The following is a 23,404-nucleotide window of genomic DNA, read 5'->3' as shown; positions in this document are numbered from 1 at the left end:
TGGCAAAGACAAGTTTTAACAATTTAAGTCATACAAGATACATTGTCATCTTGGAAAATGACTTCATCATCAAACATGTTTTCAATGAACAAAATATGAAAGTTCTTCAAAACTTCAATGCAAACCTGGGCATCCACTGTTGATGTAACTATAGCCAACTCAGCTGTTTTTTACCTAATATGCAACCCCAAATAATAACCAAGTTGAGAAATTTAGTCATTATCTTTAGACAGTCATTCTTATAGGCCTATTTTAAAAAGTACCAGACAAAAGTCTCAGCATCATATTCATGTCCAATGCAAATTCATGACTCATCATTAAATATCATATTCATCCATGATTGCTTTGATTTGACCTACTGTAACCTTGTTTTCTTGTGTCTTAAAGTCAATGCTATCTATAGGAATTCCCATTTCTGTAGAAATCTAATTTTCTAAAAGAAAACTCCATTTCTTTCAAACAATTTATCACTGTTTTGTCACAGACAATAGCTTTTGCTTCTTTCCACTTCTTGTTCATCTCTTTCATCATACTGTACATTTCTTATTTTCAAGACATTTTGATGATGTCCATAGTCAACCACTAGGTTTATAAGTACATCAAATTTTAGATATATGTGACTGTAAACAACCTACATTTGCAACAGTCCTTGTTGCTTTAAGGAATTTTACAATCCTTCCCATTGTTTTGATGGATATTTAATTCCTTTCTGTCATGTTTGTTACAATAGAATAATAAAACATTTGTATGTGTATAAGCACTCATTTTATATTCAAAAAATAGTAAGCTATGTTTTACATATGCTAATTGAAAAATAATCCTATAATTTTTTTCTGTTTTACAATGATTCCATAATTTTCCCATTATGTAATATTAAACAATTATGTATTTAATTAACATAATGATATTTCAATTACATTACATGATACAGTTGAACCTGTCTGTCTATCTCAAACATGTTTATCTGAAAATTTATTTTTCAACTGCATCTTCAGCCTAAATACAATATATTTTCCATGTTTATCTCAAATAATTTTCTCTCAAAACCTTTATATCTCAAATTATGGAATGAAGTGTCAGTTACAAATTTAAAGTTCAGTAACTACATTTTGATAGCATAAACTGTAGTTGAGAAACATCTCTTGCAATAAGCAAGAAATGTTTTCTATTGAATAGTTGTATTTTAACACTGCTGTTCTCTGATTGGTTGAGTTTGGCTTGTCTCTTATTGGTTGAAGAAAGTCAGACATCAGACACTATTAAGGTATGTCAACAATTTTTCATTTATACCTAATACAGGTATGTACTATACTTGTTATTGTATTAATAAAATACTGTATCTCCAATCAAACCTATTACTGTTTACAGTGTAAGACCTCTAATATCTTAAAATCTGTCTATCTCAGATTTTTTTCTCATTTCTGTGAGTTTTAAAATAGACAGGTTCAACTGTATTTTAATGTAGTCAAAATATTTCTCTATTATTAGAAAATATAGTAACTGATACAAAATAGTTTTATTTTAATCAGTTACTTGTTTTATTTCTTTGCAATATCTCTTTGCTATATTATCTCAGAAACAATGCTCATGATGAAGTGATTCCATATTTTTTGCTACAGGTTGTATATGTTAAAAATGAGAAAAAGTGAAGGAAACATAGTACAGTAATCTGGATCTCTAGAAAAAAGTTTGATTTAATTATAATTAATAATGCTATTTCATTAAAAATATTTATGAAAGAATAATTACAGCAATACAAACAAATAGTAAAAAATGTACTGTAAATCTTCTAATAGACACCTGGACATCTATTGAACAATATATACTTAGCTTCCAGCATATATAAGAGATCCAGCCTCTGTTGGAAACCCAGCATCTATTCCTTCTCACAGAATTTTGCATCCAAACAAGTGATATAAAAAAGGAGTCCCAAATAATGAAAACTGTGGATAATTAACAAATACTTTTCCTTTTTATTTAACAGAAATGTACACTACTACACAACAACATTACTACCATAAGTATAAAGTTATTACAGTATTACTGTATCTATGTTTCATGAATTTTTCTACCCACTGTCTGCTAGCTATGAACACTACATTTTGTTATCATTTTCATCTAAGTAGGTAAAAATTTCTCTTGCCTTGTCCCTCACAATTCATCTGGAGATAGTCATTTTTCTCTCCTGCTCACAGATTCACTGTAGAATATTTTATTTTAATTCTTTGCTGATTTTGTACCCTCCTCCTGCCAGCCTCTTGCTTCACTCTTATTCTTGATAGCTTCAAGAGCATCAGGCTTGAAGCTATCAAGCTTGCTCCTCCATTTGCAAATTTGATTTAGATGCACTTCAAATTTCCACACTACTGGTTTCTCTGGAGTATTCTTTTGCATACACAACTGCATTCAGTTTGAAAGCAATGCTATAAGGCCTCTTGGTTATAACCAACAAGCCTTACAGCATTGCTAATCAGTGTCTAGTTCACTAAAATGTGTAAATGGAGAGTTAAAAAGAGAAAATACAACAAAATATGTCCAATTACATATTATTTTCCTTATAATACAGTTGCATCTCATGTTATAGTTTTACTGCACAGTATAAAATTAAAGTAATCTGCTTTGCAGAACAGAAATCGAAAAACCAAACAAAAATTCAGTGTCAGTGAGGCACTTGTTCACTACTGGCATAAATAAAAAGAAGTTTTAAGCAAAGAAAAGCAAAGCAAAGCCCAATATGAGGGCATTTCATGGTCCTAAGATAGGAAAGTATCCCCAACTTGAGGAAGAACTGTTACAATGTGTTGAAGAAACATGCAATGATGGCTGTCTATAACACATAGTATGTTGCAATCATGGGCTCATAATATTGCTCAGACACAAAATATTTCTTTCCTATAGTTTAAGGCTAGATGGGTCAGCAGATTTATGAATAGGAAAAATCTTTACACATCTATCAAAGACAGCTGCATACTGTTTGATGTGTTCAAACATTTGGAATATGTATGCAAAGTTTTTAAAATATTAAAACTATCTTATAAAATCATGACTTCTGTTTAATTAATCAAGATTTCATGTAAGAGTAAATAAATACTGATATATACTATTATTGATACTGCAACAAGTTGCTTTCAAGAATTTCCAAGATGATGAAATACAGTAGAGCCTCGATTATCCGACCCCCGATTAACCGCCACCTCGGTTAACCGACTGTCCTAGTCGGCAAATTTCAAATGTCCGCTAGTGATGTGGCGCTACAATATTTGGCTATGTCTCAACTACTTTAATATTATTTTTACGTGTTTTAGCTGGCAACACTCATTCGACCATGAAAGGGAGCCAGTATTTAAACGAGGCTTAATTTTCTAATTTTTAACGATACAATAGCGACGCTTATTATTTTAAAAAATTTTTGTTAGGCTTAACATCGATGAAAATTCAACGCGAAGTAGGTTAATAGCGATATACTAATATACTAATTACATGGGATATAATAATATACTACACTAATAATGGATTTTTTTATACTTTTTGGTTATCCGACTTTTCAATTATCCGACCAACCCCAGTCCCCAATTGGATCGGATAATCGAGGCTCTACTGTATAGTCAAAATTGTCTTTTACATTATGCATTGACACATGGATTTTTGAGCTGCAATTTGAAAAAATTGTAGACCTATAAATTTCCATATGTCATTCATTCATCTGTCTGTCCTTCCTTAATCTTGAGAACAGAGTTATTTATACACATGAAAGTCAAGACTAGATATGGAAACCTGAAGAAGAGGAGACCACGATTAACTATATACAAACTTCTGATACAAACTGGAAGTCATGTTATTTCAATTCAAAACTTTTTTCCTGAAACATGTTAGATAGATGACCAGCATGACTATTGTTAAGGAAAGTATGATGTACAAGGGCAAGCCAATACTAATTTGAGGTGGAGAGCATACATTTTAAATTAATTAAATTAGAAATATGATTAAAAATTGCACCCTGGCATTGTGACAATGTCACAATAAATAATTGCTTGTTTTTTTATTTAGCTGCTAAATGTTTACAGAAGTCTCTCAAAGCTTTGGAAATAGACAAAATCCTGAATGCCAGAAATTTAATATTTTACAATTATTTTAGTATCACAGTACACAAGAATGTTATTTATTTCATGGAATTTCTTTTTACATAAAATTAAATAAAAATCTAAATCAGTGATTCCCAAACTTTTTTGCCAGTGCCCCTTTGTTCCATAAAGTTATACCCAATGCTCCTAACCCAGGGGTGAGCAACCTTTTTAATCAACGGGCCAATTTAAATTTTAAAATTTTTTGGCGGGCCGCACATAAAGTAACACTTATTAATAATTTACAAAACTTTATTTATAATAAACATTAGAATAAAAAAATATAAAATTTAAAAAAAAGTAAAGATTTCAAATACAAATTTAAATCAAAATAAAAACAAACAAAAAAGAACAGAAAAACGAATTTACTTGAAATTTTTAATGAGAAATTTTGCACTGTTTTTTCGATACAAGCTGATCAATATCAGCTGGAATTGATGAGGTAGCTACACGTACGCAGCTTTCTAATCGTGCATCACTCAGTCTTGATCGGTGGTCATTTTTGATTAATTTCATAATTGAAAATAATTGTTCGCAAACATACGTACTTCCGAACAGAGACATCACTTGCTTTGCATTTTTCGTCAAAAGCGGAAATTTCTCAGGGCTCACATAAGATTTATAAAAAATTTTCAATGTTTACTGAGAAAAATACATTTTTTAAATCGGTATCTGCATGTCAATCACTTCCATTTGAAAGTCTTCGAGAACTGTATCCACATCGATACTAAATGGCGAGGAAAACATTTTCATGGAAACCGCTGTCTTCTAAGCTTTGAACATTTGGAATCGTAATTGAAATTCGTTGATTAAAATGTCTATATATTGTGTGTATTTTTGAGAAGTAGTAACGTTTTCTTTTTCTAAATGTGGAAAGAGAGACACATTATTCTGCAAAAGATGCTGTTTCCACAATTTTAATTTGCGCTCAAAGCCCTGAATTTTATCATACAAATTGTGAATAAACTGTCCTTTGCCTTGAAGTTCCACATTAAGATCATTGAGATGCTGAGTCCTGTCAATAAGAAACCCAAAATCGCACACCCGTTCTTTATTACCAAAATGAGGAAAGGCATATCCCTTCATATCCAAGAACAATTGTATTTCGCTTTTTAAGTTGTATACTCTTTTTAGCATTGCACCTCTACTAAGCCAACGTACTTCGGTATTAAAAACCACGTCGCCATATTCAGTTTCTAAATCTTTCAGGAATTCTTTAAATTCACGGTGATTTAACGCGCGCGACTTTATAAAATTGATTAGTTTAATTATTGGTACTGTGACATTTGGCAAACTCAATCTTTTCGCACACAAATTTTCCTGGTGAATTATGCAGTGGTTAACGAATATTTCCCTTCCTGTGACCTTCTTAATGTCTTGAAATAGCCTTCCCGATACTCCTACCTCCATGCTTGACATTGCTCGTGCTCCATCTGTCGATATACCAATAATCTTTTCTAATGAAATTGAAAAATTTTCCAACACAGACTTTAGTTCATCGTACAGGTCTTTGCCGGTTGTAGTCCCTTGCATTGGAATCAGTGAACACAATTCTTCGGTAATATTAAATTTGGTGTCAATACCACGTAAAAATATAGCCAGTTGTGCTGTATCGCTAATATCGCAACTCTCATCAAGTGCCAAAGAACAGTATTCGAATTTTGCAATGCGTTCACGAAGCGTTGTTGCTATGTTCTCGGACAAGTCTTCAATTCTCCTTGCAATGGTGAATCTTGATAAACTAATGTTTGAAATAATATTTATTTTATCAGGAAATGCTATTTCTGCAACAGCAGTCAGACATTCTTTTATCATCTCTCCATCCGCAAAGGGTTTCATTTTTTTTGCCAGTATTTGACTGACAACAAAACTAGCCTTTACTGCCGTATTTGATAAAATAGCTTGATTTTTAAAAATAGCCTGTTGTTTTCCCAAGTTTTTCTCCATTTGATTAAACTTATCTATCCGGAGTTGTCCTGTTAAGTTTTTATATTGTTGTTCATGTTTTGTATCGTAATGCCTTTTTATGTTATATTCTTTTAATGTCGACACAGTCTCTGAGCATATTAAGCATACAGCTTTATCTTCGACGAAAGTGAAAAAATAATCAAATTTCCACTTTTCTTGGAAATGCCTGTGCTCATCCGCAACCTTCCGTTTTTTTGTTTGCTTTTCCGACATGCTATTATGGATTAAAAATTTGAAAGTTAAAAAAATTTGTAGGAAAACTTAATTTTGAATAAAAAAACTCTAATATTATCTTTTTGACAATAATATTGCACTCAAGCCTTTCAAGAAACACAAGAATTGCTAAAATTGCTAGTTAACAGCTTACCAGTCTGACTGATTGTGTGACAGAAGCAAACACAAACAAGCACAGACGCGGCGCGTTCGTATTGCATGTTTGAACAACTCGCCAAGTGGGTAACTCGTCACAAAAAATTGTTTCGGTTTAGTATGTACTACCATTTTATTATAAATAATTTTATAACAATATATTGATGGGAGAAAGTCGATAAAATAAATTCAATTTTAAAAATGCTTGTCGGGCTGCATAAACATGTTTAACGAGCCACAAGCGGCCCGCGTGTTGCTCATCCCTGCCCTAACCCATTTTCCCTTGTGTAAGAAAGACTTTGAAATATTCTTTGGAAAACTTTTGTATAAACCTCACACTTTGTGTTCTTATTGTATGTTGTTCTAAACAACTGGAAACCATTAAATGCAATGTTTCTTCTTACCTGTTTAAAAACAGAAAAAAGGCACCCACCAGAGGCCAAGTGGTCTTTGTACCCTGAACACTGGGAGTTTGGTCATGGGTTTACGCCTCGCTCAGACGGGCTGGCCACAGAGTTTTCTGGGTTATCTCCATGTCTGTAATGCCTAAATAGGAGCCAGTTTCCTAAAAAGACCTCCTGGAAGGCACCCCCCTCTAGGTAGATCACCCAAGTGTTGCGTTGCCATAACTTAATAAATACCAACAACAGAAAAAAGGGAAAGGCTGTCAGGCCTTTGTCTATGTTCACCATTTAATACCCTGCCGCCCAATTACTTCTTTTAGCACCACTGGATGTACTCACTGCCCACTTTGGGAACCACTGATCTAAACCTTGGATATAATATAATTAAAATATTTTACATAAAAATCATTTAATAAATAATCTGTCCAATACAGTTTCAAAAAATGTAGTAAATTTAAATGTGTTGAACAGCCTGAAGGAGGACATTAAAAAAAAAAAAAGGCTGAAAGCATTAGCTTCTGATAATTATAGAGAAAGAATGCTGATTTAAAAGATTTTGTGTATTTATTGCCATATTTGCTGAAACAGTTAATTTTTATAAATTTTTACATAATCTTCATTAAGTTTTATATTTTAAAAATGAATACTTTTATAATAAAAAAATTAAATTTTTAAAATAAATTATTGAAATATTTTACACAAACAAATTTATTAATCCAATAGACCCTGATTATCCATTTAATATGGACCAATGCTCTTGGATAAAATGGATAGGTCATGGCAATTTTGGATTAAAAATTACAAATATAAAAAAAGTACAGTATATGGTACTATTTTTAAATCTCCTTTTACACTTTATTAAATTAGGTCAACAATAAGAACATCACAAACATCATTACTAAACCCAATATATTTTAAAGCTATACATCAACCAATACCATAATAATAACCACTGACATAACAACATTGTAATAACCGTCGATGGTTATAACATACGCTTATATACACTGTAAGAGGAGATAAGACTGAAGGTCTGGGTAGTGTAATTGGCAATGCATCTGCACGGTAAGCAGGAGTTCTGGGTTCGAGTCCCGCTCCAGACCGATTCTTTTCTTCCAGTAATTCTAAATTATTTNTCTCACCTCAGGGAAAGTCATAAAACAGTTGGGTGCTAATGACTTTGTGAAAGGGAAAAAGTTCTACACTTAGAAACTTCGAAAGAAGGGATTTGGCCTGTACCTTCCGCGGGCCGCATAAACATTGATAGGGGGCCGTATGTGGCCCGCGGGCCGCAGGTTGTGCATCCCTGATATAGCATACAGTATATAGCAATACAAACAATAGTTTTAATAATAAAAATAATATGTATTTTTGCAATTACATTTTTAATATGAATGATTTGTCTAATATTAAATTTGAATGATAAAAGTTAACAGAAACAAATCATTTTTAATACATGTTATCACTTTAAACTTGCTTTTATGAAAAACTAAATAAGAAAGTTAGTGTATTCACTTACAGGTTTGCCTTAAATGAATAATGCAGAAACTTAATTAATCAAAACTCAGATAATTAGAATTCTATTATAATTAGTTAAGTGAATGTTGAGACTGAAAATGGCAGATTGTTACACTTGTATAATATAGAATTCTAGAATGTTTATAGGTGGCAAACAGCTAAGCAAGCCAATAACATGGCTTTTTTCATTGTGCAGCAGTTATGTTTTTGACTTGCTTATTTAGCTATTTGTCACTAAGATGCAGCCCTAAACTCATCTCAACCAAGTTGATATTGATGTAGACGACATGTTGTCACAAAAATCACTCTGATAGGTTAACTATCAAAGAACACCAATATATTTACACATAAGATAGTTCCATCAAAAAAATCAATTACAGGCATCCTTACATTATAAAATTATTCACAATAAGCAACAGGATAATATTTTGTTTATTCTAAATCTTTGACTAATAAAATATTGCAAAACATATGTAACAGAATCAATAATAAACATAATAACATAAACCAAAACAATGATCTTATGAAGGAAGGAACTGTATATAAAATTGAATACAATTGTAACAACTCTAGAATTTATATAGGAGAAAATGGACAGAAAAAAGAATTAAAGAGCATGAGGCAGCAATACACCTAAAATATATTAATTCACCATGGTTTCAACATTCGACAAGTAATAATTGTATAATAAATATAAATATAATTAAAATTCTACATAATGAAAATGATATATATAAAAGACAATTTAAAGAACATATAGAAATTTTAAAACATCCCAGAGAAAAATTAGTTAACATATCAGATGGCATGACCCTCAATTCACAATGGTACCAGGTAATAGAGGATGCTCTTCCACATACAATATAATTGATAGTGTTGTAATAATTTATTGGTTTAAGTACTAGTGTGAACATTACAATAAAACTTGTGTTATACTTGTGAACCTATATAAATATGTGTTACAATAGAAATATTTTAAGTACATGTTTCCTTTGACTATCAATATAATGAAAATTATATTTTACAATTTTATCACACTCATACAGCACTCCAACTATGCAAGCAAGCCATTGTAATCTGTTGCCTTCATCTTTGTAATTTGTATAAAAATTATGAATGGATGTAATAATTATTTTTTATATTGTATTTAAAAGATATTTCTGATATAGATTATAAACACAATTTTTACCGATTTGTAAAGTATTGACCTTTCAGCAGAGTGGGAACAAAAGAGGCACGACCTTGTCAATTGGACCCACGTGCGGTCGGGTAATACCACTTGTAAGGTATTGACTTGTAAACAAGGGAAAACAAAGGAAGCGCCGGCTTTGTTAATTGGACCCACCTGCAGTGAGACGGTAGTACAATTGCCATATTGTAAACGAACGAATGTAAACAAGTGGCAGACGTTTGTGTAAGCTCCACTCTCGTCGGATGACGGTGGACCCGAGTGTAAGCTGTTCGGGCAAGAAGGGATTGTGATTGATCGGAAGTGCCTGTCCAAAAAACCCTTAAATTGCGGGGCGAACGAGAGAGGTGAGAGAAGGGCAAGAGACTGGTACACGGTAGTCGCAGACACTTGGGAAACCCACTGAGCGTAGAGAGAGTGTTCTCTGTTAATCATCTCAGGGACGGGTTAGTGCAGAGACCGGACAGACCGTGCAGTTGAGCCAAATCCACAAGCTGACTGAGGTCTCTCCAAAGGTTATTAGTTCCCAGACGCCAATCTGGCACGTGAATCACCACGCATGGTCATCCTGTACATATACTATGTTTTCTAACTTGTACTTTCTACAACTGTAAATATATTCAATTTGAGTGTAGAGGTTTGCTTTCCAACAAACCTGATTCACTACATCAAGTCGTGATACACAGGAAACCAACTCAATGAGACGGAGTTGGAAAAAAACATTCACAAAGATCATCACTCAATTTATATATTTTTTTAAGATTTTATAATTGTACAGTAGAGCATCAACTATCTGAATCAATTTGGAACTGGGGTTGTTCAGAAAATTGATTTTTCGAATAACCAATTATGTACAAAAAAATATATTAAACTATCCCATGTTAAAATTTGTTCAAATCATGACACATCCTTAAGTACCCTCTCATGGTTGTGCCAGTGCTGCCAGCTAAAACACACACACCAACAAAAATAATATTGGAGTAGCTCAAGACATAGCCAAAGATTGCAGTGCCACAGCACTAGCAGAAATTTAAATTTGCTGACTGGAAAGCTTTCAGTTGATCGACATTCAGATAATTGATGCTCTACTGTATTTATACGAAAATATTGAATGTGTAATAGAGTTTTAAATAATTTTCTCTCCAAGACATGTAAGTAAATATAAAAATCATATTGTAAATAATATATTTTTTATTGTTAATCACAACATTGTCAAGTCTTATAATCATATCATTGTCTTTGATAGCACTGAAGAGGGGCTGTGAAGTCACAACAGCCTGAAATGCATATGATGTATAATCTGTTTAAAATTATGCTGCAATAAAGTCTTGAAAGTTGATTTTTCCACAGCAACACCCTAGCTTGGTGTTGCTGTGGGAAAATCAACTAATACAGATTAAAGTGATTTTACATACATCTATATTTTAAAACTGTTAACACATGAAAACTAAAAACAAGTACACACTAATAAAAATTCAAATCATGAGGGAACAGGAAATTCAGTTCTGTTCAAGATTGCTGAGTGCAAAGTATTGTTTACCAAACACAAGAAAGGTAAGCCATTAAGCAGTGGTAAAAGACAGATTTTTTTGAATGTTTATATCACTTTCCATCTTGATTATTATGAATAATTTTATAAACTAAGGACTCCTGTAAATGAATTTTTTGATGGAACTGTATTGTGTGTTGTAAGTATATTAGTGTTCTTCTGTAGTTTACCTATCATGGTAATTTTTGTGATGTGATGTCATCTACATCACTATCAACTTAGTTGAGATGAGAGTGCATTAAATATACATATATCTTTGTTTAGCACTATAGTGTGGTTGATATATTAACTGTTGAAAATAAAGTGTAGTGTGGTGTAGCATTTATTTATACCAAATTATTATTATTGTACAAATTAAATACAGTAGAACCCCTCTAGTCCGCCCTCGGCTAGTCCATCACTCCGGTTAATCCGACCGTGGTCGGAGTCGAAAAACTTGTCCCGATTCGTCAGTGACTCACCGTCCGTGGTGTTCTTGTGTTCGTTAGAGTATATGTTTTACATTGTGTGTACAGTACGTGTAGTTTTGTGTGTGTTTTCAACATGTCAGGAGTTAAACGTAAACACATTACTCTTTCATTAAATGAAAAATTAACAGTGCATAAAGACTGGACAAAGGGAAGATTGTTTATTTTACTTTTTTCTGATAATCCGACCTTTTTTTGCATTCCGACCATATCCCCAGTCCCAAAGGTGATGGACTAGAGGGTTCTACTGTAAGTTCAACAAGCATTAATTCTAGTTGAACTATTTGTGGTAGTGTATAGGAGTTATGAAATGTGGTGCTCATCAATTGTTAGGTATGATGATATATTTGTCGAAATTAACTTTATTAAGCTATCATAAACATGAAAATAGTGGAAAGAACATTTTATAAATGATTCACATTTTTCAACACAAATGAAATTGTTTAAAAATGCTATCAAAAAGAATATGTATTACAAGTTTTGCTTATCAAAATTTTTTGTTTATGACAACTTTACAAAGATACAGGTATTTTACCAAAACTAGTATAGCTTATTTACATGTAAGATTAAACTTATTGGGAACAACATAATATATATGTACTGTATATGTAATGAGAATAGAAATGTTTTGGAATCAGTAACTATAATTTTATAAAGTTTTATATTTCGATGTTTATTAAATTTGCATTTAATACAAATATATAAAATTTTATAAAAAAAATAACTGTAGCATATTACACAGCATCTATGCCGAAAAATTCAAAATTTTGACTTTGATATAATAATTAAAGCCAAATTTTCTATTTGGAGATGCATGTTTTGAAAAATGTTTATTTCAAAATTTTGATTTGAACTAACCTTTTCACAGAACACATTTTTAAACAAGAAATTTGGCTTCTTCATACATTCATATTTTAATAACATTCTTTTGAAAACACAAAATATTATCCCTGAAAGTATTTAGCATTAAAACCTTTTTGATTCCAAGAATGTATATTTTTTAGTTTTTTAAGAATATAGAAGTATTGAGAATAATATATGACTTAATACATGTCAGCAATAAATATTGTGATCTGAAGAAGTATAAAATAAAAATAAAGCTCTTAAGTGTTCAAACAATGTGACCTCATTCTGTAGCATTTGATATTTGTGAAAGAATAAAGTTAACTTCAGAAATTTCATGTTTAATTCATTCTAAACTGAAAGCAATGTTATACTTATTTTCTTGAGAATAATGAGTGATATACTGTATATGCCAACATATAAAATTGACTTTTTAAGCATAAACAAATCAATATAAAAAATAGCGGTTGACTTGTATGATGGGTATAAAATGTAACCCTTTACTCTTATAGAAAAATTAATTCCACATATGTTCATGATCTTTATTTAAATTGTTCTTGACAAACTGTAGATTCTCATGTATATTATTTTTATAAAAATTAAAGAAATTAAAATTCCTATTGTGTGTTTTCTTCGAAAAAAAAAAAATACTTAATTCATTACTATCTAATTAAACTTATATTTCAATTAGCAATTTTAAAAACTTTTCACCAAAAATATCACTCTTACTGAAAAAAACAGCATGTTAGAAGATATTATTCTTCAATAATCATATTTAGTCATATTAAACACGACATTAATAATAATATTTACGAAAGATATTAAAAAAGAACGAAGTCTCGACAGCGACCAACTTACTCGATCGTTCCTTGTTGGAGACCATACAAGACAAGTACACGTGGTCGATAAATGCGAACTCGGTGTATATTCGTGCATTAGTATACCAGTTTCGGTATTCCATATTTTTAATCTTCCATCTATACCTGCATAAGCCAAATAAATTCCTTCCCGTGACAACGAAAGACGTTTCAAATTAGTCGCCATTGCCTCTTAGCCACATGGAAATTGTAAAATATAAACTGCCAGATGATGGCTTCTTCTAACGATAAGCGACATGTTTCTTTATAGCCAAAAATCCTCACATTGACTGTTTTACTTCAATTATTTTATCCCATATCATAATATTTATTAATTTTATTTTAAATTAATTTTTTATTTCTGAATAACTAAATTTCAGGAGTAAAGATATATTGTAATTTAACTTTTTTGATTTTGAAAAAATTCATTTTATACGTATCTTAAATCATTTCTATCGTGTAACTGCGACTCTATGGAGAATCGATTATTCTGTAAATTAATTTGCTTTCCGAATTAAATGAAATCTTTCCCAAGCATGATTAAAACCAGAATCTTCTGAAGAAATTAGAAATTCTTATAAGCGTTTGTCTACCCAAAGCCTGGCCAACTTATAATGGGGTGAAATTGACTTTCAAGAGTCAAACGCATCGACAATCTATTCCACATTTTTCTTTCGTGACAGCTTAATAAACCATTCTAATGAAATTGTTTTGCAAAACGTAATTGTATTTACGTATTGCACAGTAATTAACGTTCAAGGCTACCTATTTTTGGTAAAGACATCATTTGTTTTTCACCGCAACAATGTTTTTGTTGTGGGAGAAATTTTGTGTGATAATAAAGCGTTTATATTTTTGCAACAGAATGTATAAACTGCGTGGGAAGTATGTTCTCGTAAATATCGCGTTTAGAGAAAAGTTATTGAGTTGCAATTTGAAAAAATTGTAGATATAAATTCCGACTGTTGTCTGCCTGTGTATCTATCTGTCCGTCTTTCCTCAATCTCGAGATAAAAGTCCAGGCTAGATTTAGAAAGCTTCGGGCAGGAGGTCCATATTAACTAAATACGAACTTTCGGTTTTGACTAGAAGACGTTACTTCAATTCAAAATTTTTCTCCAACGGAGTTAGATAGATAACCGGCACGACTCTATTGCTAACAGGAAAAGTATAGTGTACACCAGTGTTTCTCAACCTGTAACGAATCGTCGCCCTCTTCAACGTAGTATCGCCCCCTTCACTTCAAAATTCCGATGCCGAGGGCCAAGGCTAACGCCAAATTCGTACTACATTGAATAGACTAGTGACTAGTATAATGTTATTTGTTTAATTATTGTACGATATAACGAATAAAATATCTAATTATTCTTAATATAATGTTTTACTATATCGTCCAGAAAATTGTTTTTCGCCACCCAAAATATAAATTGTTACAAATCACCCCCTCAACATGGAAAAACGCCACATGGGGGCTATATCGCCCCCGTTGAGAAAGACTGGTGTACACGAACAAGACACCATTAAATAAATTGAAAACATTGTGACAAAAAATTGCAGCCTAGCATTGTGACGATGTCACCATAATTGCTCGTTAGAATTACTGTAGTTTGGTTTATTTGAGGAAGCAACGCGACACGTGAGCGATCTGCTGAGAGAGATGCATCCCGGGAAGACTTTTATAGGAAGTTGGACCCTATTTAGGTGTTACTAATGTGAAGAAAGCCCGGAAAACATTACGTGGTCAGACTGTTGGCGATGCCCGAACCTATGACTAACTAACTATAGTGTTAGTCGTGGGTTCGGTGGTTTTATCCACTCGGCTCCTGGAGGACACTTATTAGAATTAAGAAAGTACCGTTCAGAAATGAGAAAACCCGAGTTGTTCGATGTGAAAAATTAAATACTCATGTAGTACTTACTATAGACTTTTCACAAAGTAACACTTTCGATTCCACGCAGTCAAGTGCTGTGTTACCTGTCACAGTAATGATATAACGCTAAATAGACTCGCTATATCATCACTAGTAGGCCGGGACGTCCGCTAGTTGCCGTTCTAGGCATACTGTGACAGATATACAGTAAGATCCCGCTTAACGCTGCTTCGCTTAACGCTGATTCAATATAACGCGGTCTGCTTGACGCCTAAAAAACGCTCAAAATTTACGCTGATTCAAAATAACGCGGAATTTCATTGATTCGTATATAATACGATAATTCCCAAACACGAACCAATCAGCAAAAGACGGCAATTTGTCATAGTGCCGTACTTTCCTTAAATCTATGTTTGTTTTGTGCAATTTTGGAAAAAATATAACATCATGGATGCCATAGGAAATATCAACTTGGCTTGGCAAGAATTAACTGATAAATGCATGAACAAAGTGTGAAAGAAGTTATGACTGAAGGTATCCAAGAATTCTCAATGAGAAGAGCCTATCGCTGTATCGTTACGTTGACAAAATTGTCAACTTAATCGATACAGGAGATGTAGACGAGCAGGATATTGGGGCAGGATATTTACTGCAGGTTTCTGGTAAGAGCCTTATAAACGATGACTTCAAGAAGTGGCAGAACAAGAAATTCATGTAGAACTTCTGAAAACGAAGAACCCAAAGAACTTGCTACAGATTTCTTTAGTAAAAGTTTGGTAACGATAACCGAAATCGTTGATCAAATTGTAGCGAATGATCTAGATTTTGAAAGGAGTGCAAAAGCAAAANAGGCGGGCCGCCCCTGCCGCCCCCACAATGCTACGCCACTATCAGTAGCAGAAGATCGCAAAATTTCATAATAAAGACGGCAAAATTTCATAATAAATAATAATAATACTGTATCTTGTAAATATTTGAACCATTTCATTTCATATTTTTGTTGCACCTACGATTCGGACCGATTGAAATGAGCACGGAATTTTTCATTACTTATTCTGTGACAAAACTGAATTTTAATCTTTGAGATACCTAAATAAAGGGCGGCGAAATTTTCCTCCGCCCCGAGCGGCTGACACCCAATCTACGCTACTGGCTACTGACATTTGCTTAAGGAGAGAAAAAAGCGGCAAATGAAACTTCACGACTTTATTGCAACTTCGTCACAAAAAATGAACTAATTAATATATTATTATACATTTCTGTGCGCATTTGCCTATGTGTTATTTAACATATATTATTATACAGATTAATATAAAATAACTTAAAATTAAAGAAAATTTTTTAAAAAATTTTATTTTCGGTCACGTCTCTATAGTCCCTATAGGGATAGGGGAACACGCGACCGAATTTACTCTATGTTAAAATGGTCTTGTTTAACGCTGTTTCGCTTAGCGCTTTGTCGCCTAGGAATGCATCCTCCGCGTTAAGCGGGGTCTTACTGCGCAAACAGAGTTACTAATGGCTTATATATAGATATCATTATATTATTGTCCCAGTAATTAAGTAAATATAATATATATTTTTAAAATTATATTCCTTTTTGTAAGAATTATATTTAGTTTATTGTTTTCTTAAATTTTTTGCCAATAGATGACGCTATGTGTAAAGCCATCAAATCGAATGTAGATAAAATTAATTGATTTATAGCAATCGAATTGATATTTTGGAGTGGGATTCCGACATTATCCAATTTAGAGTATGTGAACGTATTTGCCGAGTTTCATAACAATTGGTCGAACGATTTAGGATTGTATAACCAGCAAACAAACCAACATACTCACACACACATATATATAATATATATGCAGCGCAATTCCTATAATATATATAGAGAGAGATTACAAGAGTCGCGCTTCACGACACCAAAAAAATAGCCGCTTGGCGATATTTTTATTAATGTGTCGATAAAAATCAGGATTTTGGAAAAAATATAACATCATGGATGCCATAGGAAATATCAACTTGGCTTGGCAAGAATTAACTGATAAATGCATGAACGGAGTGTGGAAGAAGTTATGGCTGAAGGTATCCAAGAATTCTCAATGAGAAGAGCCTATCGCTGTATCTTAAGTTAATAATTTGGTCAACATAACTCGATACAGGAGATGTACTGTAGATGAGCAGGATAGTGGGGAGTTACTGCAGGTTTCTGGTAAGAGCCTTACCAACGATGACTTCAAGAACAAGCAGAACAAGGAATTCATGTAGAACTTGAAAATGGAGATGCTGAAAACAAAGAACCCAAAGAACATGCTACAGATTTCTTTAGTAAAAGTTTGGTAACGATAACTGAAATCATTGATCAAATTGTAATGAATGTTCTAGAATTTGAAAGGAGTGCAAACGCAAAATGAGGCATTTTGGATGCAATCTTCTGCTACCAACATTTGCTTAAGGAGAGAAAAAAAGCGACAAATGAAACTTCACGACTTTATTGTAAAATACAAGATTTTCAGAAAAGTCAGCACCTTCATCACAAAAAATGAATTAATTAATATATTATTATATATTTCTGTGTGTATATGTTTATGTGTTATTTAACATATATTATTATACAAATTAATATAAAAATAACTTAAAGTAAATTTTTTTTTTCGGTCACGTGTTCCCCTATCCCTATTTACTCTATGTTAAAATGGTCTCGTTTAACACTGTTTCGCTTAGCACTTTGTCATCTAGGAATGCATCCTGCATTAGGCAGGATCTTACTGTNAATATATATAGAGAGAGATTACAAGAGTCGCGCTTCACGACACCAAAAAAATAGCCGCTTGGCGATATTTTTATTAATGTGTCGATAAAAATCAGGATTGTGGAGTCGCGTAAAAATCTACCGACTTCGACTCCGACTCCGACCAGCGGACTGCTTACCGAAATTCAGACCCGGAAATTCTGATGTCATCACGTGACCTCATAATAAATTTTCGGGGGTGGTCCGTTCGGATACGTCGGGCCACGTCCCTCACCACCTGGTCGCCCCATAATGGACCTGCTATAAAGGCGAGAACATCTTAACGGGTTTTACTGTACTATTATAAAATGACAAAAAAGTTTACTTTGAGGGTAGAGACGAATTTTATTTATTTATTTATTCTTTAATTTTGAACGCTAATAACGAGTAAAATATTCATTACGAGATATGACACATGACCACTTTTATGTCTTCACCCCGTCGACCTTTAATTAAGAACCAAAATTTAATAGTATTAATGCCCCTTTATACGCAAGCAACAGTGCCACATTTTGTTTCTTAAACTTTACCCATTCTGAGATATTGTTTAATATCTCAGAACAGAAAATAAAAAAATTAAATAAATTAGACGCCAACACACACACGTACGCGAATTTTCCCCTTTTATTGACTTTTTGAGGGGTTCGGGAGGTCTCCAAACGTGTAATTTGTAAAACAAAAACTGGAGGGTCAAATTTGACACGATTCCAATACTTTTTCGTTTTATATACATAACAAGTTGGGAAGTAAAAAGGAGTCGGAGTCGGCGGACTTTTTGACGACTCCGACTCCGACTCCACAGTCCTGATAAAAATATAATACTGGCCGATAAGAACTTTAGTTCGCTTATTCCGATGAAATTGCATGAAATTGAATTACAAAGCATGCTTCAAAAAATCAGCAAAAGGTCGACTCCTGTGTGTTGGAAGTCCCGTGCATCACACACCTAGGATACGTTCGTTTATCCCTCTGCATTAGGGTTTCTCAAACGGGATTCCGGTTGTTTTTTTAACTCGGGAAATATCCCGGAAAATTTTTCTTATCCCGGGAAATCCCGCAAATTTCTTAAAAATTCACTTTTTTCTTATTTTGTGTTAAGGTTGAAGAAATTTTGCAAATAGAAAGTATAATTAATTAACTCATAAACTGGTAGAATACATTTGTATTTATTAATTTTAAACCTACGTATTAGATTTTTAAAAATTTTTGCTCGTTATGGCATGTCACAAATGGTCAATAATCAATACGTACAGTGTTTCCCCGAAAATAAGATATCCTCTGAAAATAAGACCTACCATAGATTTTGCTGAATTGCTAAATACTGTATAAGGCTTCCCCCCCGAAAGTAAGACCTAGCAAAGATTTTTTTTACTCGTAACAGTCATCGACAGATGGTTGAAAGTGGCCGTTGGCTTTTTGAAAGTACAGCCACTGATTGGTCAGCAGACAATCACGCCACATGGCATGATTTGCATAAGACTATGGCGTGGGTATCACAGATTTGCATAACGTTACGTCTGGTGATGGCTAATTGGTCGGCCGGGAATCACGCCACATCACATTTGCATAGTGCTACAGTTCAGTAAGCTCTAATTGGTCATCGAGCCCGATGTCGATGCTATAAAAAGATTAAGTTGAAGCGAGAGTGGGAAGTGTAATTCGGAGAAAAAGCGATTATAGGCTGCAATCTCCATATAAACGAGAGAGAGAGAGGGAAGTCTACTCCAGCACGGGAACTTTGTAAGTTCAATGCTGAGGCTTGATTGTAAGGCAACCAATGGCCTAGCCCGGTCTTTGGATAGGGCGATGAGGGCTATTTTTGTGAGTGGTCGTTATTTGCTTGGCATGTGGGCTGGGGGACTTGTCTCCCATCCATTAGGGGTGCTGTATAGGAGCAGTCGTACCGGATGCCAGATCGGTTTTACCGGTTGAGGCGTTCAATAAACTTTATCGACGTCGGTTTTATTTAAGTTCATTTCGACTTGGGAATTTTTTTTGTTCAATAATAAATGAATTCTCCTTCATGGAAAAAATAAGACATCCCCTGAAAATAAGACCTAGCGCATCTTTCAGAGCAAAAATTAATATAAGACACTGTTTTATTTTCGGGGAAACACGGTTGCTTAATTGTGGCAGGACTCTCAAAATTCTTTACCTGTAATATCTGGAATAATTGTGCTTATGCTGTCTTAATTTTTAATCATGCCCAATAGCTTCAATAACTGCGTAACGCCAAATTGTGCAAATTGGCAAGGATACAAACGTGTACGAAATCTGCAAGTATGAAGTTTTTCTTCATAACCTGATTATTAAAGACAAACGAACTGCCAGATTATTGGGCTATGATGTTTCTATTAAAGCAATCGAGGTAGACAAATCAAGAATACTAGAGAACAAAAGAAGTACTACAATTTCGAAAACGAACTAGAAATCTTTCAGGATACAGGTGAAAAAACGCATAATACGGCGTATTTGTCTTAAATGCATTAAACACGATTCCACTCTCATCAATTGAATCGGAAAGGGCATTCTCGGTAGCAGGACTTTTCATTACTAAAATAAGAATTAGATTGAGTGATCGGAGTATTGATCATCTTTGCTTTTTAAAATCTTATAAAAATTTACAATATTTTGTATTACAGGTAACCTCCGTATAACACGGTAGTTACGTTCCAAAAAATTGCCGTGTTATGCGAATCCGTGTTATACGAAACAAAGAACTAATACGAAAAGGAGGGTTAGGTTCCAAAAATTAAAAAACATGCTACTATATTTTCATAATTAAGATAAATATCTTCATTAAAATTTTTTTAAGTGATACATATTAATATAAATTAAACAATATTTTCTTCGTCATCACTAAAAACACTATTAATTAACCGAGAGCGTTTTCTTTTTGGCAAGTTATCCTTATCCTCTGAGCATTTTTCTGCATTATCTTCAGATCCATGCTTTACCTTTTGCAAAAAGTATGTAATTTTAGATTGCTTGCTTCTAGTTAAAAGGTCTTTATAAATTTCCTTATATGGTGCTAAGCACTTATGAAGAATAAAGCAAGTATGGAATAAGGGGAAAACATTCGGCAACGTCAGAAGCAGAAGCGTCGCGATCTGGCAACATTGAAACAAGTTTCGAGAAAAACCACCTGTATCGACAGAAGGCAAGAAGAGAAAATTTACATACTTAAGTACTAATAGTACTCCCAAATATACAAAATTAGATTACAAATTTTATTTAACATAGAAGAAACTACGTGTTCAGTCCTAAGGTCAGAGTTCACTTCTTAGAATGACTGTAGGTGGTACTCTCCCCACCTGACTTTGGTGGGGTGAGGTGCCTGTTTGTAGAAGAGGGTCGCCATTTTGTATTTTATTTTGACTCGGTTCTCGGTCCCTTGACTACCTACAAGTCTGGATTTTTTAATGCGCAAATGATTTAGCTACCTAATACTCTGTGCCAAATATCAACTCTCGACATGTATTCCTTCATACCTCTATACTGGTAACATAAAACGGCAGTACGATTTTATAGACAAGACAGTCTTGTCAAAAATTGTGAAAGCGCATGTCAATGACATGTTAATGTAGGTAGGTGTCATCTCCAATTTTTTCGAATGGTAGTCAGCATTCTAAGTTTTTCGTGGCTACTTCGAATATTCTATTAGCAAGAATCCATTTCACCATCAAATAGCAAACCCATTTGATAGTAAAATTTTACAATTGGAACTCTTCTTTTAACTTTTGTTTCCAAAATCGCATATTTTAATATAAATTCCACTTTCACGATACTATCGATAAATGCTGGCGCCTCCATCTTTTTCTTTCTTTCGTGGTTATTCCCAAATGGCTACGAACAGCAGCGCATACCATTGTGGTGGAGACACAGAGCGACCGCTTTAAACGAATGCACCAGCGTTGCCACAATTAAATTTCAAAACGTACTGAAGCTCCTTCAAAAAAATGTACTATTTTCCTTGAAAATGTACTATTTCTATGGTTGGTTACTTTTAATATTAATTAATATACCATCATACTCAATTTTTGTGCTTAATACTTTGTTAAATATAAGTACTTTAAAATTAAATATTTCATAAAAATATTTTATGAAAATAGTTTCTATGATTTTTTGTTAAATACAGCATTAAAAGTTGATTTTTTTAAAATATTATAGTTGTTAAAGTAACATAGTGATGGATTTAAAAAAAATTATAAGTTAAATATGCGTGGACAGATTCAAATTAAAAAAGTTATTTCTTTTACCAAGATTACTAAAATTGAAGTTTATAATTAAGAATTAAATTATAGTGGTAGAAAATAATATAAAAGTATTTATATTATTTGTACTGTACAATTTCAAAACTATTTTGTGTAATAATTCGACTCTGACTTAACGGCTATTTTGATATTATTGATGACAAAAGTTTAAAATCATTTGATTTCCTTATCTGTCCAATATTTTTGTTTGACAGAGTTGAATCGTTTGGACCACATAGCGTGAAAAATTTTGTCAAGGTCCTCGTGAGAATGTGACACGTGTGAAAGAGGATCACTGAGTCATAACATTTGCACGTGCAACTATCTGTGTTGTTGATATCGACCGACATACACCATGTGTATGTTGTGATTGGGTAAATCAAATTACCAAGTGGTGACACTAGTGAGACTTTATTGAACTAATTTTTCGCAATTTTTTGTTAAGGCATGAAATAATATTTTGTACCATAAATGGTACTGGAATATTATAATTTACTCAAAATGTTCTAAAAATCTAAGTGTACTTTCGATGTGCTCGAAAGGGCAAAATGTACCCGAAAAGTACAAATGTACTAGGAATGGCAACGCTGGAATGCACCCTAGCGATGTCATGACATCATGCGGCAAGTTCGGACAGGAAAGCTGGAAGTGACGTTGAAAACCAAAGAAGTTTTATGCAATGTCGCCAGCATTTCTAGATGGGAATATTTTTTATCAACTAAGAAAATTTGGACATTTTTCTCATTTTGATTTTTTTCAGTAGACTAAAGCAAAATTTTTGCACATCAGAGAGTGTAAAATATTGCTTTAGGCATTGTGATCAAATGTATCATTCGGAATTATTAATTAAAAATCATTCAAAAATGATTCCTATTTCTAAGTGACGGTTTAAAATGTTACTTTCGTGCTCTCCAGACTCCAAACTGATAAGGCTATCAGCACACGAAGTAAAATTTCTAGCGATGAATAATTTGAAGTGGCGAAAAAACTTCCGAGCCAACAGATTGCTGGTTAGACGCAGTGTGCACGTAGTGTGCACAGTGCACTGTCGCATTGTCTAATATAGTAGTAATCTTTTTAATTCGTGAAGTGTATGTAGCGGTATGTTTGGCCGAGACTTCGGAAACTCTGAATCGAATATGGACGAGAAACTTCAGGAATTTTTCGTTGTCAGTCTGTCCCGGTTACGTCGAGCCCCGTCCTA

At 33.2% G+C, this 23,404-nt stretch overlaps 1 protein-coding gene across 1 annotated transcript in view; it reads right to left on the bottom strand.

Moving 5' to 3' along the window:
* Window positions 1–13,525, bottom strand: part of LOC111634544 (WD repeat-containing protein 43-like) — an 87,742-nt gene extending 74,217 nt beyond the window's left edge. The window contains exon 1 of the mRNA XM_023379342.1: window positions 13,287–13,525. Coding sequence (XP_023235110.1) covers window positions 13,287–13,472 — 186 coding nt within the window. The 5' untranslated portion in view covers window positions 13,473–13,525. The remainder of the gene's footprint in view (window positions 1–13,286) is intronic.
* Between the last annotated feature and the right edge of the window lie 9,879 nt (window positions 13,526–23,404).

Source organism: Centruroides sculpturatus, unplaced genomic scaffold (assembly GCF_000671375.1).
Source record: "Centruroides sculpturatus isolate CEXI.00-Female unplaced genomic scaffold, Cexi_2.0 scaffold75, whole genome shotgun sequence".
NCBI classification, from domain to species: domain Eukaryota; kingdom Metazoa; phylum Arthropoda; class Arachnida; order Scorpiones; family Buthidae; genus Centruroides; species Centruroides sculpturatus.
The sequence above is the reverse complement of the archived record's forward strand: the minus strand, read 5'-3'. Positions and strand labels throughout refer to the sequence as shown.